Here is a 25,761-nt window from a genome sequence, read left to right as displayed (position 1 = left end):
TATAAGTTTGATTCCTAAAGGTACTGTCTGTTATGGTGTACAGCACAGTTGTTCAACAGGACGACACAAGAGCTGTTTTCTATTGCTAAGTCATGTATATTTGCTAGTACCCTCCCCTTTACGATCCACTCTACGCTGATAAGAGCGTAGCAAACATTCTGACGAAGTGGAAAATCTCAGCAGTCGAATGAGACCTGGCTGGCCCCCGGTCCGATCCCTGGATCCGCGATTCACAGCACACTCTCATCAAAAAAAGGCAAAAAGGAAACCTCACAACACCCATGTTGAAATCCTGTCCCTCACCGTGTGACTGAAGACCAGAGCAGAGTAACGGACCCTGATCAGCCTGAGGTGCTCGAACAGCGATCCTCGAGTTTGGTTCAATGGCTGCCGAGTGAGCGGGATTTGTGGGGCTTGAGGTAGACGCCTACAGCTGGATCCAGCATCGGCGCTGGACAAAGCAGAGCGCTGGACCACACTGGCCACTGGGATTACGGTACCATGAAGATCTCTGAAGGCATCCTGGACGCAAGCATGACTGATTACACAGTGAATCTGGACCCCTGCTACACCATGCTGGAGTTTGACAGGGTCCTGCCAGCAGACACAGGTATGTGCCGAGCCCCTGACTACGAGCAAGTCGCTTGTGTCTCAGTGTGGGTCAAAGTTCATAGAGATTACAGACATGTGTGTTCAGCCATTTGCAGACACCATCATTACGAACCTCCGCAAGTCCTTTGGTGTTGCATTTCAGCAGATACATCTGCTAATCTCTCAGGGGCTCTCTGAGCGAGAGTGATATTGCACATGAGTTCAGTCCCGCATGGCTACATCTAGACATGTGGTGCAAGTTTGTGTTTTAAAGGAATCCTGTCTGCACTGTGTCTAATAGCCCACCAATAGGGAATTGTGAGTCTTTGAGATTCTGGCCAAGTGAGGCATGTGTTTAACCGGTTTCAAATTCAAGATCTTACTTGGCAAAAAAAAAAAAAATTAAATCATCTTCGCGATGACGCAAACTCCCAGTGTCACTCTACGTTCCGACCTATTTGTCGATTTCTGGAAGCCTTTTAAAGGCCAAAGAAATCTCCAGCTCCTCCCCCGCCTCCATACTTTCCCCAATAATTTCATTTTCTACAGTCATCAGGATTGTGTTCTGCTGATTCAGGAGCTCTCTGGCATTTTGGGAGACATGTCCACTGTCAGCCCTTTTAAAGCAGTGCGAGGCGGGTGGCAGATGCATTGCAGTCTCTTAATTCAATACAACTGCCCCCTGAACCCGAAACGCATTCAGCGCACAGAAGCGTCATCCCGGCACTTTAATGTCCAAACTCTAAGTGCGTAATTTACATACATTACCGCGCAGAGTCGTTGTTCCCACCGTCCGTGGCCTGTATCAAGAGTGGATTTGACGGTCACTGCTTTAGCAACGTAAAGCAATGCTGAAGCGAAGTGCAATTTAATACAACATATAAGGCGTCTGGATTAAAACGGGGCTGGCAGTGCAGAATTAGCCAGAAAATAGATGTGGACTGCGCGTTTTTCCCACTGACCTGTAACTGGTTTGATTAAATTGGGAGTTTCTTCTTTCTCCAAGTAATAAGTCGCGGCGCCCGAGAGGCCTCGCGCGCCAAGCTGCTGACGTCTGTACCAATAGCGCCCTGGCATCGTAACCGCGCGCGCCACTCGTGCACGCAATAGATCTCCGTTTAACAAAGTCGCGTGAGTTCGTACAAGGTTATGTTACTCACGAGAGGAGGACGCAGGTTCATTAATCTGCCCCGCTGATTATAGTCGCGAGTCATTATTCGCTCCGTGGTAGCGCTCATCTACCGCTATGCAGAGCTCACGGGCGCTCAGTTCGACGAGCGGGTTTCTCGCGCCCCTCCCGCAGACGAGGCCTCTTACGGGTGTTTGCAGCGTGCACTCCATCACTCTGAACCTTGTTTTGGTGAAACCCCAATCACAGAAGCCCTGATGCGCGAGACCTCACCTGTGGTCACACCTGAGCTTCAGCAGCGCGGGCCGCTGTGCTCCATCTGCGCAGACAAGGCCACGGGGAAACACTACGGTGCATCCAGCTGCGACGGCTGCAAAGGCTTCTTCCGGAGGAGTGTGCGCAAGAACCATGCCTACACGTGCAGGTGAGCTGCATAATGTGTTGCACTCACAGTGTTGATTCTCGGAAATGGATGCAGGCCATAGCCGCATGAGGCTGGGTCAAGTTTAAACAGGACACCGTGGCTGCAATGTTCCTACAGCCCGCGTCACAAATGCTGTGGAAGGCGAGGGTGGTGTCAAATAAACAATCCAAAAGCCCATTAGGATTTGTCCAGGCACGTGGACAATAGTGAGCGCGAGACAGAGGAATTGATTTCCCAGTTCACGCGCGGGCAGGCCTAAGCGAATATGTCACCTTGCAGCTGTGTCGTGCTCGCATGGAGTGTCTCTGACTCAGCTCTGTCTCCCGCGTGTAGGTTCAGCCGGCAGTGCGTGGTGGACAGAGACAAGCGGAACCAGTGTCGGTACTGCAGACTGCGCAAGTGTTTCCGAGCTGGCATGAGGAAGGAAGGTGAGCGCGGGCTTGACGAGTGTTTAGGACGCGCGGGGTTATTCTGACATCTCTATCTATCGATCTATAAATATAAATTTAATTTCTAGTGTTTGGAAGGACAGAGCATCTGAAACACCTGGTTTATCCACATTCAAGAGAATATCAGATTTCACACATTTCCAATATTTAGAATATGTTCATTTTTTTTTTAAATCTCCACACCTTCCAATAAAAAGATACGACTTGAAATTCTAAAATGGCTACCTAAAAACATTTGGGGGGGGGGGGGGGGAATATTTTTTGAGAAATGTTGTAGCTGTTTATCCCTGGTTTAAAAATAAATTGAGGCAGGATTGACATGAAATGACATAGGTAGGGCCGACATGGAATTACATAGTAGATTGAAAATCATTATTGCATGTGTATCTGGGAAACGCGTCCAGTTCCGTTCCACGATGCCCATTCTCCATTATCCTCTTCCCAAAAATGCCAAAGGAATTCAGCCTGTTACTCTGACTGGTTTCAAATCAGAATATTTGCCCAGGTTATATAATGTAGCTGGTCACAAATGAAGAGCCAGAATAGTTGGGATTAGGTTAAGGAAAGAGGGGTGTTGTGAAGGAGGACACACAGAAGAGAGAAGGTACCCACCGTTACCATATCTCTCCTCAGCCAGCCACGGAGCGAGCGCCTCCGTGTAAGCCGGGTCTTATCAGCCGCCGGCTTGTACGCAGACTCAAGTGTAGGAAGAGAACAGGAGGAGAAGGAGTGCTGTGAATGGTCTTTTTCATATCAATAATTAACATGCCCAAGTATGGCCAAATATTTACTGAGGTTTACTTGAGGGGAACACGCGCATCACACTTCTCGCTGTGGGAGAAGCTTGTGAAAGCCGGTCCTGGTTCTCTGTGGGTTTGGGAGCTGGGAGCTTAATGGATGGTGGCATAGCCTATATAACCACATATGCTGGCTTCCCGTGGTTGTGAATAAGGCAGTTTTAGGGTTTAGAATGTGACTGCAGTCACAGGTGGTCCAGCAGAATGCAAGTTTCCACCTCAGAATGAATTCACGCACTGTAGAGTAATGATCACATGACCCACTCTGCTGATCACTATCTGACACACCTTATGTTGCTCTCCAACGTCGTCACATCACTGCAGGTCTAAATAAAATATTCGGCCCAATATCAGGATCCAAATAAGACGTCGTTGTTTTCAAGGAACTCCTACAGCAGATTTTCATGCATAGACATGGATGGAGACTACAGGAATCATTACCGTTAGTTATATCTTTAGTCACTCTTTGGCAGGATGGCGGCGCAAACATTACGCTCCTCCCACAGTCTACAGCCTGTATGTGGTGTGTTACTGCGGCAAGTCAGTAGAGTGCGGAAAAAGTACTCATGACACCCCAAATTGCCATTGCTGCCTTTCTGAAGAGGACCCTCCCCCTCCCTGTCTCTGGATAGTGAGAGGACTGTTCTAAGTATTCTTTAGAAAGGTGCTTTCTGTCTGACTTTGTAGAGGCTGAATAGAAAGAAGCTGAACTCATTCATTCAGCTGGTACTAAAACAGAGCCACAGATCTCCATTAGACCAAAGTGTTTACATGCTCCTAAATCGTGCCCTGCCCCTAACCAGGATCACAGCGCCCCCTGCAGGTTCAAGACATCGTCAATAAAACCTGTAAGCACTGATAAGTGAAGTAAGCCAGGAGGGTTCATTTGTATGTCGAGTTTCACACACAAAGGTAATTCAGGGTGCCTTCCAAGAACAGGAGGGACGTAATCCATCTTTTCTCTCCTCGTCATTTTATATGTTGTAAAGGTGGAATGTAAACAAGCCGGCTGTTGACGTTAGCTGATCTGAGCTTTTAAAAGCTATGCTGTCTTGGCCGGTGGATGTGGAATGTTTGGGCCGCCGTGTCCTCATGGCTGCTGTGTATCTGTTCGCCTCAGCTGTGCAGAACGAGAGGGACAGAATCAGCTGCCGCAGAGAAGGGCATGGAGTCGGGACCCTCACCGTCGACGTCCTGCTGAAAGCGGAGACCAGCGTACATCAGGTAAGCCTTTTGGAGTGGAGAACCAGGAAACACGATCACTAATCAGGCTTGCACTCTCCTTTTAATAAAATGCCAGAAAAGTCATTGAAGTCAGTTTGGAAGAGACTTGAATATGCTTTAAGATTGAAGAGAAGCCATTAGGGCAATCCTTGGAGACAACAGGATCCGTACTATGCCTTTGGATACGATGGGAACGGTGGGATTGCCTGAGGACTCAGTTTGATCACAGCATGTTTAATTGAAGTGCATGAGCTTGGAACTAGTGCCAGAATTCAGAGGGTTTTTCCGCCCAAAGTGTAATAATAACCAGGCATCCACATGACAAGCCAACAGTGCACACGCAGAGCTAATTGGATGATTGACTAATGAGGCAAAAAAAGAACCTGGGCTGTTTTCCATTGGGCTGTAGTCCACACGTGTGCCTTGATCCAAACCTAAGAGAGATCTAACAGCGATCCGTCTGAGGTCTACAAAACCATGAGGTCTACCACCCATATCTTCTAATATACCCATGAATCCTTCCCATCTCACATCAAACAACATGGATCATATTCCTAAATGCATTCCTAAAACCAGCTGCCCGTCTCAGTACAGGACGCGGTGATGTCCGTCTCGCTGTCTCTGGGTTGTGTCCGCAGTGCTCCGCGGCGACTCCCCCAGTGTGTGACATCAGCACCAAGAAGACAGCCCGCGCAGCCGATGTGTGCGAGTCCATGAAGCAGCAGCTCCTCCTGCTGGTGGAGTGGGCGAAGCACATTCCCGAATTCTGCGAACTGCCTGTAGATGACCGGGTAGGACTTGGCAACGTCTGTTTGCTTCTCCGCACGTCGTTTAGCTTCACTGTAATCAGTCTGGTTTGTACTGGCTACGCTGACTCTCCAGATGACAGGTGTGTGTGTGTGTGTGTGTGTGTGTGTGTGTGTGTTTGTGTTTGCGTGCACTTGTGCAGGTGGCCCTCCTGCGAGCTCACTCAGCCGAGCACCTCGTTTTAGGAGTGACCCGTCGTTCGCTGCCCTTCGATGACATCATCTTGCTCGGTGAGCACGGTTTCCCGCCTAGCCCGCACGTGTCGCTTCGCGCGAACAGGGATCAGAGCTGCGGTTTCTCCTCACAGGAAATGACTTCATCATCCCCGTGAGCGGCCCGGAGCAGGAGATGTCCAAGGTGGCCGCGCGTGTGCTGGATGAGCTGGTCAGGCCCCTGAGAGCGCTGGACGTCACGGACGCGGAGTTCGTCTGTCTCAAGGCCATCGTCTTCTTCGCCCCAGGTCAGTCTGGAGTCACTGCCTACACCCGTTACCTCATCTTGGTCTGTTTTTCCTGAAATCTCTGTCCGTGGCGCAGTCACACTGGTCCAGATGCCCTGGTTTCATGGCGTTCTGTGGAAAACTGCTAATATCTGGGAAGGCACTGGCGAGGATTCCTGAGCTCTGGGTTTTATGTCCTCTTGGCCGCAGGGTCTGATTATAAAACCAGAGCCAGCTAGACGTGCGAGCGAGGCCAAACTGGCCGAGGACTGTCGGGTTCTGTCCGAGAGAACTGCTTACACAAACACACACGCTGCCCGTCCTGGGCCTCGGCCTTTCAGTACACAGACTCCCTCGCGGTCAGTGGACGGCCAGCGCTGGCACTTCTGTTGCCGCCTCAGCGCCATCCGGCACACCTGCCCCGCACACTGGCTCCGCTCTTTGTGTGGGTGCAGTTGTTTGTTTTATTTATTTTTAACATCTTGGGGTCTCGTGCAGACTGCCCGGGGCTGGAATGCTCTCCGTTGGTGCGCAGGCTGCGCTTCCAGGCTCAGGTGCTGCTGGACGAGGCGGCCTCCGAGCAGAGGGGGCGCTTCGGGGAGCTGCTCCTGTTGCTGCCCCCGCTGCAGAGCGTCGCCTGGCACATGGTGGAGCAGCTGCAGCTGGCACGGCTCCTGGGGGAGGCCAACGTGGACAGCCTGCTGCAGGAGATGCTACTGGGAGAAGGAGCGGCGGGCAGAACTGATCCGCAGTCAGCCGCAGGTACTGTGCTAAATTCAGAACCAGTTGTTGCGTATAGAGCAGTGTGATTCAAATTGTTTGCTGTGTTGGTGCAGTTGTGTTAAATTTGAATAATAACTCATGTAAAAGTTAGAAGTTGATATGGTCATATGTGGTCTACGATAAATGACTAATAATGTTACATAAAAATGCAGCAAAAAGTGCTTTGTAGTATAAAAATGAAAAGCAATTCTTTCCACAAGCACCCTTATGAAAGAACATACAAAACAAAATCAATTAATTACTTGATTGATTAATTAATTAATTGGTATAAGACATTTTAATAGTAAAGGGGTGGAGGGTCTAGAGGCAAATAAATCCAGTGGCCTCGGCAGGTTCTTATGCTTGCACTCTTGGAACGTTCGGACAGCCGATGATGATGATGATCTTAAAACTCTGGCATTCAGAGCTTTTAAAAAAAACAATTTGAGGAGGATCTGAGGAGACTATACTGTAGTATGAGGAGAAAATACTGAAGAATATACTGTAGTATGAGGAGAAAATACTGAAGAATATACTGTAGTATGAGGAGAAAATACTGAAGAATATACTGTAGTATGTTGGGAAGAAGCTGAACAAGAGAGATGACCTTGAGCTTGGCCTTTGTCCCCTCGGCCACACCTCAGGGCTCAGCGCAGAAGTCGTGACCTTTGATCTGCCTGTAGGGCCCCACCAGAGGACTCATCCAGACCACACAGCACTGCCCAACTTCACATCTGTTATACTCCCTGTACCGGCATGTGAGTAGACAACATAAACAACACATCATATGGAAATTTAAATGCATTAAGAAAAGGATGTTTACTGGCTATTTAGACCATTTTGATTGACACTGGTAGGATTACTAGAAGACACGCACGCACACACAAACTCTGCAGGGCAGGATACTGATGTCTGTCTCCCATCATTAATGTTTGTAGCATTACAAGCAATATTATTTCTGTCTCTTTATTTTGCTGAGTGTCAACTCGAGGTTTTCAGTGACGCCTGTGTGTGTGTGTGGCTGGTGTCAGCCTTATTTACCCATTGCCAAACTCCTTCAACTCTCTCTCTCCACAGCCGCCCATCTGGCCAGCACGCGCCTGCTGCCATCCCAGGCTGGAATTCCGCTGTGCCCTCCTCGCCAGGCAGTGGGCGTGCCAGGGGAGATGGCCAGCTGCCTCTCTGTGCGTCCCCTTCACCCATGCCTCTGAGCAGGAGCACGCATGCTCATAGCACGCACACACAGACTTTGAAGAGCTGTCCCCTCCTCAAGGCCTGGACACATTCTCAAGTTTATCACAAAGAGGTGCACACACAATTACCAGTCAGATGAAGACCGAAAGTATCAGACGTGATTTGTAGACTTGTAGCTGACCCCAGCAGTGCACTTTAGTCCTTAATGACTAGAAGACAATTAATTATTTTTTTTGGACGGACATGAAAACGACCACACTCAGATATGCCTACCAGGAAGGGTGTGAGATGTGTGAAATAAATGACAACAATAAAATATAACTTGGTGAAATATTAACCAGTGATAAAGACTCTGAAGGTATTCTGTGAAATCACAAGTAAGGGAGGGGACTGTTTATGACGGCAGCAGGAAGGATGTGACTGGAATAACGGGGCCGAGTTTTCTCACACACCATTTTTATTAGCAATGATAAAGGCAAGAGAATATCAGCGAGTAATTCCCTGATCATCTGTTAAGTGGTACTGATGGTGCATAGAGAGCGCCAACTTATCACCAGCGTTTTGTCCTGTTTTTATAGAGAACACTGGACATTTATTCATTTTAAGTGTCATTCAGGGGACAGTTTCTAAAGTGCAAAACGTGTGTGTGTGTGTGTGTGTGTGTGTGTGTGTGTGTGTGTGTGTGTGTGTGTGTGTGTGTGTGTGTGTGTGTGTGTGTGTGTGTGTGTGTGTGTGTGTGTGTGTGTGTGTGTGTGTGTGTGTGTGTGTGGCAGGCAGCCTGCCAATATAACTTGAGCACTTAAACTGAGTTTTTCATTTGATGAAAACATGCTCTAACATTGGTGTGATTTTGGAGTTGACTAAACAACTAATGTACCAGATTCCTTAAAGCCATAAAAATTCTACTTTCAGTATAAATGCAAGCAGTCTGTACCAGGACAACAGTGCAAGCTTGTTGCAGGGCCTGACCAGACACTGGACACTTTGTTGAGTTTTATTCTCGTGTCCCAGTGGCACTAACCAGAATGCAGTATTTCAGATGGAGAAACAGGACACATTTTCACAGCCTACCTGCAGAGGGTGCCATATACTTACTGGTAAAGATCCTTTGAAATATTGAGCTCTACAAGTACCATGTGTACAGATGAACAGATCAGTTAACAGACACTTTTGTAGGTTGAATATCATATAAGCAGGTTTTTATATGTAATAGTTCCATGTCTGGATGGAGCCCAATTTGGGGGTGGCGGTTCCACCACTGAGTTATAATACAGAACAGTGGCTGGCAGGCATTTCCCTGGAGACTGCACATCTTCCTACAGGGCTGTGTGACGCAGGTCGCTCAAGTTTAATGTGCGTGAAGAGCCTGACCAGTGGGGGGGTCAAAGCTCCAGCAGTCTGACTCATTAGGACTCTGGTGAGTTCAGGGGGTGGGTTTTACTTTCATGAAAGACCTATACCATGACTTCCCCCTTGTGTTTATTTTCAAACCTAAAATGCAAAATCAGTAGAGGAGAAGAGTAAGAAATATTTAGCTCTTGGCAACAGTTGCCACAACAGAACCACACTGGAAATGGTAAGGCTGTTAATACCTGTGGCGGGTGCATGCTGTCACTCACTCACACACACTTGTTAAGCTACAGTTTAACCACTGATGAGTAATACCTCCCCAGTCTACAAGCTGACGGTGCTCAATTGAGTCCAGATTCTCTCCCCAGCTGCAGTGAGTGATGTCTCCTGTCCCTTGGCTTGATCAGACAGAAACCATGGCATTTATGAAGGTTTATGTACACCATGGAAGTGCTAACTTCCATGCATGTGATAAGACATGCATTGTGTGTGGTGTCTCTACTGTAATACTGTATGATTTAGTGAAGTGATATATAATAAATACACACGTTTCTGGCTCACACTACTCATATAATGAGTTCTCAAAGTTGAAATGAAACCTACACCACAGCTCCATAGTGAATAATCAGGAAAGGTCAGAGTAGACCAAAAGTGAAGTCTAATGATACGGAGAAACTCCCGAACAATGACGCTAATGAACAAAAAACAGGTCAAGCAAAAGTTGGGGAAAATATTGCACCAGGTGGCGTGCTCGTGTGTCCGCTCAGTCGCCAGAGGCACGCTCCAGGGATCCAGAGACACGAGCAGAAGAACAAGTAACACCTACAGACACCTAGTGGGACTCGGGTGAGCTGCGTGACGAGGGGTCAGGCAGAGGAGGAGCAAGGAGCCCAAACAAAAACAGACTAAACTAAGACATACACAGGTGGACACGGGGAATTACTCTGACAGTCAAAGAATATTCCAGTAAGTCGTCATCTATGTCGATGCCTTTGGATGACGGCACTGCTACAAACCCACATCCTCTACATGCTGTCTGCTGGCAAACTCGAGCCACTTGGACAGTTTTGATCTTTGGAAGGAGATGAGCAAGTGCAGTTATGCTGAGAAAATATAGTGGAGACTAAACTGTTAGTTCACAAGCCTTCATCAGACAAAACCTACATAAAACTCATATTTTTAACAATTATCATACACCAACACATTTTGAGTAGAAATAACAGGATAATGTTTTATTTTTTTCCTCCGTTTCTATTGAGCAGCTTTAGTCATTGTTTTCCCAAGAATCTACCTCAGGAAGTCCTCCCTTCGTATCCGAGCGAGTCTGTGGACTCCAGCTGAAAAGCTGTTTTTCAGTATTCTGGGAAGCGATCGTGGCTGGCCCATGTTCCAGCGACATGTCTATTGCAAGCGCTCTCTCCTCTGCAGCCTGACCCGCCTCCACCCGCTGCAGTGCAGCTGGGCTTCTCCGTGCTGCTCCGGCCTCACCCTCGGACTTGCACACTTCGACGGGGTAGAGAGTGAGGGAGGGGCTAAAAGATGAAAACCGCACGGCCAGCGCAGCACAGACCAGGCTTTTAGCCTGCCTGTCGCCCCAGGTGACCCAGAGCCGGGACCAGAACCCGGGAGGCCTTCCCGCTCCTCACAAAGCCTGCAACATGGGCTACATTCTGAGTTCCAGGTGAAACGCCTTGAGCTGACCTCATCTTGGGTCAAAAGAATAGACAAGAGGTGAAGTTGACCTGAAAGAATGTGAACTGGGTATTAGGTTTACAAACAAGCTCTGATACAAGCTCTGCAATGTCATATTCTCTCTCTCTCTCTCTCTCTCACTCACACACACACACACACACACACACACACACACACACACACTTTTCTGTCAGTCTGACATTCCCCATACCTGCTCTTTATTACGAAAATGAGGGTTTTTCCAGTTGTAATAGTGATATTTCCTTGTGCACAAGAAAAGTTCAGCCCTCAGTTTCCTGATACCATCGTAGTGTTGAGATCATCGTATTTGCAAAACAAAAAAATGCATAAGTATAAGTATTAGTGAACATTACCTACAGTAACACTTCTAAAGTTTCATAGTTGGAAACCGCCACAGTACTTGAGTAGTGAGGCCTGCCTTTGTGAGGATGCTCAGTTACTCACTTGTCTGTGATTATCATTTAGCACTGATGTTGAGTACATGTACCGGACATCCGGGTCAGCAGAACTACCCCAGATCACGGTAGGGGCTGTTCTGTGGAAACCACCAGAAAACAAGCGTCTCCTTGCTGAAAAGCTGCTCATAGCATGGACTTCACTGTTCCGCTCAAAAGTCTTTTACATGTATAGATATTTACACTTCACACGATTTGTGTGCTCATCACGAGGGAAATCTGACAACAAAGTTCGGAAATGACGAAATGACAAAAAATGGTGCAGAAAATATTTGTGAACCATCTGGGTTTCTGCACAAAGGACACCTACATTTGCTCACATCATTATTTAGATCATAGTGACAATTGAATAAATATATATAAATAAAAATAAACACTGAAGGCTTATAAACAAATTTTACAGTGCCCTTTCTTTTTTGAAAAGTTTAAACCATGTAGGTTATTGAGAGGAAAAAAAAGTAGCTAGTGTTTCCTTTTTTACTGGCAATAACAACTATTATATAACAACAATAACAACAATAATGGCAATAACAAATAAATAATTTCTATAGCTGTCCTGCACAGCACTTAAGAGGTTTGGTATATTTTGGTTTTCAGCACTTAGGAGGTGTTTTGGCATACCTTTCTATACAAAACTGTTTCAGTTTATCTGGAATTGTTGACAATTCTACTTAAATGGCCTGTTTCAGATTTTGCCAGTGGGTCCTCGGACAGGATCCTGCCTTGGCCAGCCTAAACTATGGATGTTCTGTTATTGATTTACAGTGCTTTAAGATTATCATCCTGCTGTCTAAACCAACCTAGTCTGAGTTTTAAAACGTGACGTTCCGCTGTAGTATTTCAAGAAACCACTTGGAATTCATCATCAGTGACTGCAGTCCATCCAGACCAGAGGCAGCAAGGAAGTTCAATCCCTTGTTTGCAGCTTTTGCAGAATTTTGTATCCCAATATAATTCTGTATACATTCACCAAAAAGGTCAACGCTTGCCTCATCGGTCCACAGAACTTTGTTTTGGTAGTAAAGCGGAACATCTGTGTTATCTTTGGAGAACTTGTGATGGGCAGCAGTGTTTTTTTGGAGTAAGGCATTTCCTACACGTAGGCCAAAAATTGTATTCAAGTTCATCTTTTTCTTATTACAGACTCACAAACACTGATGTTATTAGGTGGAAGGCATGCATACAGACACTTATCTGTTACCACCAGTGAGACCTTTGTCTGAGGACTCTACAGTATGTAAGAGTAATGTTCTTTACACTCTTCCATATAGGACATCCATGCAACCTTGCCTTCCAAATTTCTTTAGATGGAACCTATTGCATCATATTGCACATACTACAGCAGAACTCATTTGGGATGTGCAGATAACCAAACGTTTATGGCGTACGGAGGGTCAAATCCGCACCTGATTTTTCCTCAGACTGTAAATGAGCTGATATTCATGGGCTTCCAGAACCACTGAAAGTGTGTTCAGCAACACATCTACAGCTCAGTTTGGCCTACACACCAGCCTAAAACATTTCGCCAAAGTAAAGATCAAAACCAAACTGACACATGGTCAATCATCTCCCACTATCCCGGTCCCATCTGCAGACAGCTGGCTGTGTAATTTTGGTCAGTGATGATGGAAAATGAACCAAAACCCATGGAAAAGTTCCCTGGCTCTAGCTGGGTCCCCACACAACAGCGCACAACAGCTGGCGAGAGAAACCTGACTGGGTTCAGCTATTTGCCCAAGTTTTTAAATTATGTTCCGGGTGTGTCTGTATTTGGTTTCTATATAAAAAAAACAACCTCATTATATCCTAAAGGGAGTCGGTCATTTTGTGAACACAGACACTAAAGGGAATTAATTGGTAAATTTTAAATTTTTTCATGATGTAATACGTGACCATTTATCATAAGTGTTCACATTGTATTCTAAGTCTTCTTAGTTCACTGGGACCTGAATGGCTGTAGTGATGAGGAGCAAATGGTTCCAGGAGTGTGGCGTTACGTTTGTGCTGAGTGTCCAAACATCGCCGTGGCAAAACGATGATCAAGAGATTCAGGACTGAAATGTGACAGAGGCAAGCTTGTCAGCGCTCATTCGCAGACAAGGCAAAGTAGCTTCAGTGCTGAGACAGGCCACCGTCAAGTTGAACCTTCAACGGCAAGTCAACGTAGAAGGTAAACATAACAGTCTGGTTTTTATAACCAAGTTCCAAACCTAGCATTGTTGTCTCACTCACTGATAGGCACACCTTCAAAAATAGCCCACAAGAACTAACAGAGAGGGTGAGCAGACCATGATATTTTGACATGTCTCCTTTCTAATTCTTTAATCAAAGAAAAGTGGATGGTTTAGCCTTTACATCCCACAATAACAGAGTTGTAATGCTCAGATGTTGCTGCTGTCGTCATAACGACAGGGAGAGTGTAACCCAAGCTGGGAGGAGGTGACGGTTTACCAACCAAAAGAGCATAAGAGAGCAGAGGTGGTTTAAGGGAAGGAGCACCAGGAGGCCCAGGAACCCTCTGATTCTGCAGAACCAGGAAGAGGCCAGAACTAAAGCGTTCAAAGTTTTAGCCGTACCCAGGCCTGAGTCTTATTAAATCGGACTGATCCAAGTCATAAACAGCTCAACATGAAAGAAATTCTCCTTTTTTTTCCAGTGACAGCCCATGCACATCAGTCATCACTGAATGACAGCTGCATGGTAACAGCACTATGCGCCTGAATCAGGCAGGTTGAGTGTGGACAGCGATCTCCCCACTTTTGGCTCAGCACAGAGTGGCAAGGACCCAGATGTTTCCACTGCTTTGTCAGGTAGACATAACCAACAGGAGTCTCTACTGTGCAATAGATTTACGATTGGAAACCAAGGTGCTTATATATAGCCAGATAGAGAGCATTAGGCTTATTGGTCAAGTTTGCTGACACACACAAAGAATTTGGTTCTGACTGTTGGTAATTCTCCCGCAATACAGGCAACATACAGACAATACACAATATACAAGCAATATACAATAAACATGAATTGCCAGTGTGTGTGGTGGTGTTAACATCAGTAGTGACCATGTATGGGAGTGAACTTGTGATGTAGAAGTAAAGTTGTGGTGTGATTTTCGATGTTACGTAGTAGCGTGTTATGGCTATTTGTTATTCATTTTATATGAATACTGACCTAGACGTCCTTCACCCTCTACCACAGCATGGGTGGTTTTCACATGAAACACTCATGCCTCGTATGGCGGCGGATCCGTTTGAGGTTCGCGCGGCTCTCAATAAGAGCAATAAGAGCTCGGCTGGCGTGTTTTCCCTTCTAGCAGATACGCCGATCACATCTGGGGACTCCTTCGTGGTGCGCACCGCCCTGCCTCTGCTCTTTGTCCAGAGGACATCTGGGCAGCAGAACAGGACAAAAGCCCAAACAGAGAAGAGATATGCGAGAGCTCCTCGGCTCTGTGTTTGATGTGACATGGTAGTAACGCTTGTCCACCCTCATACGTACATACACTGCAGCTAATCCACAACATCAACATTTATTCTGCATTTATCCAACTTAGAAATGGGCACTGGTGCAGTGTAACTTCCAAACAGTGTGCACAGAGGTCTGTATTGATAATGAGCCTCAGATCTATGAACTGTACACTGTACTCGAGTCCACTGAGACCTCGTGTACTATGTGCTACAGATTCCTGAGCACACATTATCATCCCGAAAGTTGATTTAGTTTCGTGTGCAGGCCAGTCCAGGGAGGCACAGCACTGGGGTGTATGAGTTTCCGTACACCACCCGAGCCCTTGCGCGCATTTTCCAGCCGTTTTCAATCCAACGCTGTACGGCTTAGCAGGATCTGAATGCGAGCACACGCTCGCTCCGTGTCAGCCTCCTACTGGCTGACTCGCAGGCGTGGAGGGAGAGACAGAGGCGATGGGGGAACGAGGTCGTGGAGGCACTGGGCCCAGTGGCTAGCGGCAGACGCCGTCAGCACACCTGATCACATACAAAGGCCCTCAGAGGGCAAGGCCACACAAACAGGGCAGCGTTCCCCACCACACACACCTGAGCCCACAGACAGCACAGGGCGTTTCCACTCAGGACACTTTTTAAAGGTACAGGTTATAAAAAATCACACCAACAGCTTGATGCGTAAGTATATAAATATAATATTACTATAGTATATAATATAAGCGTAGTTATTACAGGTTGACACATGACACTGTCTAGTCACGCAGCTGTCTGAAATACTGTAATTTGTTATATAATTTGTTTTTCCTTTCGTTTAAATTGCCTCATCTAACACATTCCAGTGTTTTCTATGTTCAGAAATAGCAACCCGCCTCTCAGAAATAATTGTTAGACTTCTGGTATTTATTTATTTATTGATCTCTGGGCTTTTACGTGGTTTGCATGACACTCAAAGTTGCATTAATGTTTGAAGTTTTGATCTCATCCATGGAAACAGGCAGATTTAGTATGACAGCATGTGTGCTTGTTGAGACTAGACCCCATGACCTCCCTGTTGTATCTGCACCGCCATGTGAGCTACAGCTCATGCAAATTGCAACCAAGAAGAAGCAAAAAGGAAAACATTGACCATAACCATGACTAATATTTGGCCTAAACCTGTTAGCTGAACTAACCTTTAACTAAATTATCATCTTAATGATATCTTCTAAAATATCCGCAAACCTTACAATTGATGTACTGGACATTCCTTGTTTGACATGGTTATTCCTTGTTTGACAAGGTTATTCCTTGTTTGACATGGTTATTCCTTGTTTGACATGGAATAACCCTGGTGTAACATCAAAGTGAATGCCAGCTGATGGGTAGCTGACCTTAGAAGCCCTTATGCACTCACTGGCACACGGTGTCTGCCTTATTCCCAAATGTCAATTTTAAGTTAGCACAGTGTTTTTGATAGATTTTGTCTTTAAGTCACATCAGATGGGATGTCCAAACATAGCAGCGTAAGGGCTGTGCCTTGGATTTGCCAGACCCAACCATGGACATTCAGCTTTGGACGGACACGCAGCCCGGATACAGTCGGTCTTTTAAGGCCTGTCTTAGCCTGGGGTCTGCCCAAAGTTACACACAACACATTAAACAGAGCACAGTGGAGAAACGGCAGAGCTCAGAGCAGCAAAGGCTGCAGGAAAATACATGTAATGCCCCAGAGTCTCTATGCCACGTCCAGCAAGTTCACATCACCTACTGCATGGTAACGTGCCAACAGCTTTTCCAGTAGCTGTTGCCCATCTAGTAATTAAAGAGCAGCAAATGCAACACGGTTCCAAAAGTCTTAGTCTAAGTCAAAATCATTTGCTTCAGGTTGCTGTGATAACATATTTAATTAAAATAGTATTAAATAGTATCTTGTGATAAATGTTGTAAATGTCCAACACCTGACACCCACACGGTTAGCACTGTCCTGTGCAGGAGAGTGCCAGCACTTCTGGTGCTTGAACTTTGGCAAACAACATCTGTTGGAAAATATTTTCCATCTGTTTGTCACTATGTCAAAGGAGGTTTGTGAAGCAGTCGGAGGCCAAATTGTTCTCTTGAATGCAAAATTCTTCATTTGTCAGAAGTGGATGCATACAGCCCACTGTATTTGTCTGCATTTGCTGCTGTGTCCTACCAAATGTAAGCTTTTCTAAAAGTGTAACTCTCCCCCTTCCCACTGAAAAGCAAGTATTACACTGCCTATGTTTACTTACCACACCAGCAACTTTGCATGCAAAACAACAACAAAAAATCCTTTGTATTTGTCTGTTATTTTGCTGAAATTGACCACACATGCACTGCTATGGAAAGAGAACACTATATATCATTTTATTCAGCAGACAGAGCAAGAAGCATCTGCAGATCTGCTCCAGAAGAAGCATCTGAAGCCCTCACCATGGCCTCTTTTCAGACAGCAGATAACTACTCGAGACCGTTGAGGGGAAAATAAGGAAGACGGAGGATTACCGTAGAATTCCAGGAAAGAGGACACCAAAGTTTACTTGGATGCAGTTCCCATTTTATCATTTAATGGTGCAAATACAGAAGGTGCTGTTGATGTGGCCTAGTCTTGACAGCACAAGCAGAAAGTCCCAGCGGAGCACGGCCACCAGGAAAGCTTAGTGTGGTCCACAGTTTGAGCCCCACGTGTACAAAGCTGCATTACTTTTAGCCTGGGGTGCTATGAGCTAGCTTTGCTTACTCATTGGCGGGGGCCACAGAAGTCACACTTTTTGGCAGGTCCCAGAGCACCAGATCCATCCTCTGCCAAAATACGTCAGAAACCCTCCTCTACAGCGCAGCACTTGTGACAGATCTGTGTCTCACTCTTGACGACAAGGGAAAAACCCAGCCAGAAATTCAGCTTATGGGTCTTAGAGACAGCATTCCACTCCAGCACAGTAATCATTTCACCCTCATCCAGATTTGTCTAACAATTAAGGATTTGAATAGATAAAGAATAATTGTTCTCATAGGTACAATGAGTGCGTAAACACTATAGCACACAGGGTCTCCAAAACCTGACCTCCCTGTGAGTCAGCTGGTGACCACTATGGGGCCATGGGTCTGGGAAAGTACCCGTTCCCAGAGCTCTGAGCAGCGAAGTCTGGAGAGCCTGCATCAGCCAAGCGAGAGTTTCAGTGCAGCAAGTGGCCCACCCAGTAAACGGCCAATAAAAATACCACAGTGGACGCAAGGTCCAGACTGAGTGACGTTTGTCCTGGCAAATATGGTCAGTGACAACGTCACAAAGGCAATGTTACTAAAGCCCAGTGAGTAATATGCGACAGTGATGACAGTGAGTTCCTTTTGACAAGGATTGTAATCGGCCAAAGCAGGGAGATAAAACCGGGCATTTCTCATGAGTCATCGTGCCGATAAATCGGTGAGTATGAAGCAGTGGACGTAACGTTCTGATGAGGCTCGGCCAGGGTTCGTCACTCCTGTTACATCATTTTCTGAAAGCACTATGGGAACAAAACCAATATTTCAGATGGGAATTTCTATATGGAACCATTCTCAGGGTTTGCTGAGGAAAATTAAAGCATAATTGTAAATTATAAGGTGATGGATCCTCCCCTGTCAGTCAAAGGCGAGCGTGATTCATGAGAGAACTAAAGAGTGAGTGTGAGGAGACGTTCTACTGCAGGCGCATGGCCCGACTTCAGCAAAAACAGCAACAGTCCTGAGATGAACTCACTGACTTATGGAAATTAGTTTTTCATGACTGTTCATAACATAAGATGCCTTCTTGGGGTGTGAAAAGTGATTTATTTGAGTAACTTTAAAAGCATTTTTAATGTCTTTTTCCTCACGTTTATTTCGTTGCACATTTATTTATTTATTTTGTTGTGGATTGTGGAATACTACTGATCACATGCCTTGCAAGGCTACACTGGAACAACAAGGGACTGGATGTGTGGGTTGCCAGTTGTAGCAAATACAGGCATCTTCGCAGGTCACACTTCAGAGGTTACACTAATTCTACCATTATCAAAGCTTTCTGAAGGTTTAGTAGGCTGCACTTCAAATCTGAAATGGTTTTTCCTGGTCTACAGCTGGTTTAAACAGACATACCAGAGTCTCTAAAGAAAGAAAAACACATATAGTCCCAATCTCATGCATGAACACAGTGGATGCCATTATATTATATTATAAGAACACAGAATAATTGAATTATTACATGTTAAAATGAATTCTTAATATTAAAAATTCAGTTTTGACTAGTAAGAAATAAGTTTCCATGTATAAAAAAAATCGCAATATGAAATACTGAATTCTTGATTTCAAGAATTAAAACTTAGTACTGTACCAGTTTGAGAAGCAAAACTGTGCCAATGGACCTGTGAGTAGTTAAAGGGCCCTCCTGACCAGTGAGCTGTGTAAACCCTCATCTGTGTTAGTACTGGCTAGGGATGGATGTGGATAACCGAGTCTGTGCTTGTCCTGGCTGATGACCACCTACTGAAAAACCGACACCCAGCACCTGTACGATATAGATAACAATACTATTATTTACTTTATCAGCCACATCAGTCCCATTCAAACAGCCTCCCTCAGTTTTACTTTGAGACATTTTCAAATATCTAAAAATCCCATGGCTTGGCTCAGCACTCGACTGACAGACGTGTATCCATATTACCCACCTAGTCGTCATTTTATAACCAATATTTAATCAATAGTCACCGTTAATCCTGTGCTGTCCATCCTGCATTAATCCAGAGCTGTAACTAAACCTTGTCTGAGACATTAGATTAAGCGTTGTGTTGTTTTAAGGTGATGTGCGCCGATGAGGAGTGACATCATGCCTGTATATGGTTTGGACTGGTCCCCACAGAGGTTGCAGCTGGAAAGTGCAATGCCGTTGTCGTTTCCAAGCTCCAGTTTATAAATACAGTTGCTCGTCAGCGTTTATCAGATGCTTTTACCCAGCGCAATTTGCATAGTGAGTGGGCATTCACGATTCTGTGCACAAATCTTGCGTAGACCTGAAATCCAGTGCTTGTGATGGACAAGGCTCTCAAATTGCATCGTTTGCGTTAATGAAAGGAAGGATGGGAAGGAAAGAGCCCACAAACCTTCGTCCGTTTCCACTGTGATGAAATAAAAGACCCCAAACAAACCACTGGTAAGAACATTTTACATGGTCTATACACGAACCCTTTAAGCGCGGGCTGTTGTGGATGCCGGTGCTGTTGCAGTGAAGCAGTAATCTACTGCTTTTCTCTAACTGTAACGGAATACTTTTGCACTTTTTTGTGTCCTGATTTCGTAAAGCCATTACATGTATTTAGTTACTACCCAAGTCTTGTATGTATTACCTTTAAATACTTTTTCAAAATACTTTTAAAGTTTTAACGGAAGTATTTTTGCAGGCCACAATCAGCCTGTCTGGAGTTTGGGGACCATCCTGTTCAAGTGTTGTTAACCATCATAACGAACATTTATTGGCCCACTAAGTTGTTAGTTACTTAAACCAAAAAACTCTTATCAACTACTCTGTCTTCTGTCAAAGAGGAGAGAGAGCACACTTACTACAGAAGGGTTATGGTTTATAACAGAAGGTTTTATTTTTGTTTTATTTCATTTTTATGACTACATATGTATGCTGTGGAAGGATTTATTTTGGAGAATGCGGAGCCACATTTTATATCCATGCTTTGAGCCGCTCCAGGCCTGCGGAGTGCTGCGGAATTCTGGGATTCAGTGGCTTCTCCCAAGCCAGGATAATCTTGCAGTGAATTCTGACCATAACTGTGTGTTAGGTTTTTGCACAGCACCACACCATTTAGTGAACTTGCACACCATAAAGGTTACATGTCAGTGAATGAAGACACCTGTGAAATAGTGCAAATATTATATTGCAAATAATCTTGTTTGATTAAAGATGTAATAAATAGGTAATCAAATAATTTACCAACAGTACATTTTCAGTGGTGATATTCCATGATTAAAGGGTAATCTTTTCCAGACCAAACCTTGCAGAGATAATAACTGAAACTGGATCTGTGCAGCTGTGTGGAGAGTCAAAGTGGCTCTGTTTCCTTCCAGTACACACTATTCCAATCAGGAAATACATCAATCTGTCCACACCAAGCTCACAGCCCGCCTGAACCTCACAAAATCTACTGAAACCAGCTCACCGCCCCAGGCCCCAGACCTCAGGCCCAAAGCTCCAGACAGGTCACCTGTGCCTCCGCTCATATGACTTTCCACTACAGGACACTGTACTGTGTCGTAAGAACTGTTACGCTTCCTCACACGGTGATGGAGCATCAGTTCAGCACAAACATGGTTTCATCCCAAACACCTGCTCACAAAAGCTGGCAGGCGCTGTGATGGAAAATGTTACGAAACTATGTATTATGTGATTCATATATAATCATGCTGATCCTTCTGTTGCCAAATGAATAATGTTGTCTGCACATTTGTATCCGCCTGTTGCTGATTAAGTTGAACATGTATCAGGAACTGTTAACATCAAGGTCAACTTGACACACAACCCACACTGTTTGGAGTCAGTTTGGGTTGGTTTGTGGAAAAAACCAAGCCGAGAGCTGATTGGCTTATAGCCACAGCAACAAAGGAAAGAAGAGATGCTTAAGAAAAGATGATTGGTTAAAGACAGCACAGGAGTAGTATAACTAGCCACGGTTTTGTATACTCGGGGCTCCCTACCTGAGGAGAGCCAAACATTTATTTTATTCTTTTTCTTATTAAATTACTCTCTTAATCACGTCTGACTTGCTGTTTGTTCAAAATTCCACAACAGAAATTGGCGTAGTCGGCAGGATCAGCGAGAGGCACCACGCGGAGCAGCGGTGACTGAACTTCGAGGACGCTCCTCAGAGAGAAAACTGAGCTGGAGAAAGAGGGAAACCCACAAGAATACGGGAACGTACCTAACCAGGGAGTGACGTCCCGCTAGACTCCGGTGGTGTACTCCGCCTGATCCAACGAACAGAAAGTAAGTGGTGAAGTTCAGTAATTCAATCCTAGAAGAAAGTGACGTAGTGATCTGCCTGAGTCTACCCTGGGGTGGGTCTGTAAAGTAGCATAGTATATGAGATACTAGGGCTTAAAAATAGGGTCAAGAGGACTCCGGAGTCTGGGACTCCGCCAGCCTAAGAGAATAGGCACACTGAGTAGACGTACTAGTGTAAGAAATAGGCCCGGGCCGACAGAACACCCCGCAGGGAAAGGAGTGGACTCAGTGAACGAGCACGGATTGCTGGAGCAGAACTAAATTAAAGCAACGTCGGAGACGTGATTAACAGAAGGAAAAAAAAAAAAGGGGGGGGGGAAATTTTAAATAAAAATATTAGTACCCCCTTTACCCTCATAAAGAAAAAAAAAGGGAGAAAGAGAAAAGAGTTTATTTGTTTGTTTCTATCATATTTGGGTTTATTTGTTTGTTTATTTTATTTGTTTATCGCCCTTGCCCACAAAAAAAAAATAATAATGGGTGTAGGGAAGCAGCAGGTAGGGCATAGAAAAGGTAATAATGAAGTGTCTCAGTGTGTTTCCTTAGCTGATCCTGACCTCGATGCCACCCCGCCGAGAGCCCCCAGCTGATTCAACAACCACAAGCATCAGGAAACCCACCTCCTTATCCCGAACCAGGGACTTCATCGCTAACATCAAAGCCGTCTCCATATGACGAACCAAGACGGCAACTGGAGGCAATAACCTCACCAGTGGCTCATCACACTCGAAGTCACGCCACTATAAAGCCATCCGCAGGGCCTGACAGAGGCTATGCCCCGCAGTTCCCGATGGTGGAGGTATCTGGACCTGAGGGAGTGATTATGGTCCACCGTCACTGGACTGCAGACGACATCATGAAAGCGGCCGACGGCCTGAGCAAGCCAGGTGACATCGGCGGACGACGCTTCGGACAAGAACTGATGGCATTCGTGCAGTCCTGCAGACCAACTCAGGCTGAATTGAGACGGTTGCTGATGATTCGACTCGGACTGCAGTATAACCGCATTGACAGAAACTGGGTGAATGGAGATGTCCGTCTCCATCTGCCTGAGTGGAATGCACCGCCCCAAGGCCAACCTGACCTAAACAGCGCATACAGAGAGATAAGAGGACTCATCGAAAGAGTGGAAGCAGCATACCCAACAACTGTTAACACTGATGTGATAGCAGCATGCAAGCAAAGAGACGATGAGCCCGTCGCAGATTTCCTCGTCCGCTTGACACGCGTCCACACTGACCATTGTGGAATTGACGCGCCAGCACAACGTGCAGTGGGCCCCGGAGAAGTGGGGGCATGGGAAGCTCATCTGAGAAACAGCTTCCTTATGAACATGAGAAAGGAAATTAGCGACCTTATCAGAAAAAACTGCATAGGCTATAGTAGAGCTCCCCTATCTACTATTGAGGAGCACGCCAAGCATCATGAGACGATCCTGGGAAAGAAAGACGCCAGACGAAAGCGTCAACGAGCAGATACCACGCACCAGGCAATGCTAACGCTAGTCCAGACGGTGGGAGACCAAGGGAAAGGTCGCGGACGAGAAAACAATCGTGGCAGGGGACGTGGCCATGGACGAGGCAGAGGCAAAGGAAGAGGAGGGAAAAATGAGTGGATGAAAGAGCAGGAATGCTACAACTGTGGAAAGCTTGGACATTTCGCCAGAGATTGCCCAGAGGAGGAGAACTCTTATAATGGGGGCACAGACCTGGATCCCACTATCTACGAATGACGGGCGGTGGAGAGGCAGGACAGCAGCGGACCACTGAGTGAAGACGGCAAAAGGGAAGTAACAAATTTAAATTACCAACTATTGCAACAAATTAGTAAGGGGCCAAAAGGCCTTCCTGAGGTAACTGTGAAAGTAGAAGGGAAAAGTGTTAGGTTTTTGGTTGACAGTGGTGCCACCCACTCAGTATTGAAAGAAGGGCTGATAGAATGTAAAATGAGAACAGGATATGGGATAACAGTAATCGGAGTAGGGGGTCATCCCATTGATGAAAGGATGTCCGAGCCTCTCCAATGTAGTTTAGGAAACAGCCAATTCAAACACAGCTTTTTGGTGTCAGAAACCTGTCCAATTAATTTGTTAGCTAGAGATTTAATGTGTAAACTTGGGTGCACAATTAGCAGCAACCCAGAGGGGTTATTTGTTATGTGGGAAACACCTACACAGGGAGTCCAGCTAGAGGCAGGAGTCCCTTTGTACGTGTATGAATTGCAGTGCACTGCTGGGGAAGTACTAACACATTTTATGACTGAAGTTACTAACACGCTACCTGGTGAGCTGACAGTTAAACAAAGTGACTCTATTCACTGTACAATGAAGGTCCATGAGGGATCTGATGTTGATTTTGAACAGAAATTTGACTTAGGGGGCAGTGACAGTCTGATTATCACAGCTATAGCGTGGGACTGCGAGTGGGCTGCGGGAGTGGTGCAGCTCTCAGATAAACAAAAATCTTTATATGCGATCTCACATGCAGCACCTCATGTGTCGCTGGCTAGCGCACATGTTGACCCAGACTGGCAGAGAGTAGGGTTGTGGACAAAACGCGTGTTGAGCACAACTGATTGGATAAAAGAACCCCAGTGTAAAGTCATGTACAGCCCAAGCATAGATGTGTGGAAAATGCCAACCCCGTATAGGCTAAATTGTAAAAGGGGGGTTGAGCTTGTAAGTCCTAATATAGTAATTATGGCAGCCTCTGTTACCCTCTCAGAGGAAGAGGAGGAGGAATTGAAAACAGTTCCTGCAGGATTATGGGCACAGGGAAAAAATGATGTGGGCTTAATAAAAGGATGTGAGCCCGTCCACATCAGCCCAAAATCTGATTATAGACCACACCAGCACCAATACCCTCTGAAACCAGAGGCAGCGGAGGCTATTAGGCCAGTGTTCCAACCCTTAAAACAAGCAGGAGTAATCGTGCCATGCCCAGATTCACCGGTACGTACTCCAATCTTCCCAGTTAAGAAACCAGGGAGAGATGAATGGAGATTTGTGCAGGATTTGCAGGCTGTCAACGCGGCAGTACACCCTAGAGCCCCAGAAGTTCCAAACCCGCACACCATTCTCTCTCAGATCCCACCAGACAGTAAGTGGTTCAGTGTAGTTGATTTGGCCAACGCTTTCTTTAGCGTACCTGTGCACAAGGATAGCCAATTTTGGTTTGCTTTCACTTTTGAAGGAAAGCCATACACATTCACGAGATTGTGTCAGGGGTATTGTGAATCACCAACCATTTACAATGCCGCCTTACACTGAAGCCTAGAAGCTTTAGAGCTCCTCGAAGGAACAGCCTTGCTGCAATACGTTGATGATCTTTTGATGTGTGGGAAAACACGAGAAGCGTGTAAACAAGCCACGGTGGCACTGCTACATCATTTAGCAGGGGAAGGCCATAAGGCATCCAAATCCAAATTACAGTTTTGTAAGCAGCAAGTGCATTTTTTAGGACATGACATCACTGAACAAACGCGCATGCTGACTAAAGACCGAGTGAATGCCATCTTGACTATACCAAGACCCACGACGAAAAAACAACTGCTGTCCTTCTTAGGCATGTGTTCCTATTGTAGAACATTCATACCATCTTATGCAGAGCATGAGGGGCCACTCAGAAATATAATACGGACCAAGGGATCGAATTCCTCTCAGTTAGAATGGGCGCCAGAAGCTGAAGCGGCCTTTACAGCACTGAAGCAGTTATTACAGGTCATACCTGCTTTAGGCATTCCAGATCCCAATAAATCATTTGAACAAACCATGTCTCCCCACTTCTTTTATGAAAGGACCAATTGAGATTGCTCATGGAAGAAGTCACATGAGCAAAGGGGGGATAGTGGAGAGCATAACAAGACATTGGTATGTACCAGGAATAAACACACCCACCCCAAATTTTTGTTCCCGGTGCTTGGTATGTGCACAAAACACACCACACG

At 45.8% G+C, this 25,761-nt stretch overlaps 2 protein-coding genes across 2 annotated transcripts; both read left to right on the top strand.

Moving 5' to 3' along the window:
• The first annotated feature begins 228 nt into the window (after positions 1 to 228).
• hnf4b (hepatic nuclear factor 4, beta) lies at positions 229 to 8,129 on the top strand. The gene is made up of 10 exons (XM_027007449.2): positions 229 to 610; positions 1,970 to 2,144; positions 2,478 to 2,572; positions 4,511 to 4,614; positions 5,253 to 5,405; positions 5,564 to 5,651; positions 5,729 to 5,881; positions 6,359 to 6,622; positions 7,267 to 7,380; positions 7,700 to 8,129. Exons 1-10 carry the CDS (start codon positions 502 to 504, stop codon positions 7,831 to 7,833), a joined length of 1,389 nt encoding a protein of 462 aa, XP_026863250.1. The 5' UTR covers positions 229 to 501; the 3' UTR covers positions 7,834 to 8,129.
• Positions 8,130 to 21,698: 13,569 nt separating this feature from the next.
• LOC118242406 lies at positions 21,699 to 23,844 on the top strand. Its single transcript, XM_035533412.1, has 2 exons — positions 21,699 to 21,798; positions 22,350 to 23,844. The coding sequence occupies exon 2, from the start codon at positions 22,607 to 22,609 to the stop codon at positions 23,546 to 23,548; it is 942 nt and encodes a 313-aa protein (XP_035389305.1). The 5' UTR covers positions 21,699 to 21,798; positions 22,350 to 22,606; the 3' UTR covers positions 23,549 to 23,844.
• Positions 23,845 to 25,761: the final 1,917 nt, after the last annotated feature.

Source organism: Electrophorus electricus, chromosome 1 (genome assembly GCF_013358815.1).
Source record: "Electrophorus electricus isolate fEleEle1 chromosome 1, fEleEle1.pri, whole genome shotgun sequence".
Lineage (NCBI taxonomy): Eukaryota > Metazoa > Chordata > Actinopteri > Gymnotiformes > Gymnotidae > Electrophorus > Electrophorus electricus.
This window is presented reverse-complemented; position numbering and strand designations above follow the sequence as displayed.

Coding starts and splice junctions, on each gene's coding strand:
- LOC118242406 (XM_035533412.1), top strand. CDS start 22,607: ATGGTGGAGGTATCTGGACCTGAGGGAGTGATTATGGTCCACCGTCAC.
- hnf4b (XM_027007449.2), top strand. CDS start 502: ATGAAGATCTCTGAAGGCATCCTGGACGCAAGCATGACTGATTACACA. Junction 2,573..4,510: donor AGCTGGCATGAGGAAGGAAG/GTGAGCGCGGGC, acceptor TGTTCGCCTCAG/CTGTGCAGAACGAGAGGGAC. Junction 7,381..7,699: donor TATACTCCCTGTACCGGCAT/GTGAGTAGACAA, acceptor CTCTCTCCACAG/CCGCCCATCTGGCCAGCACG.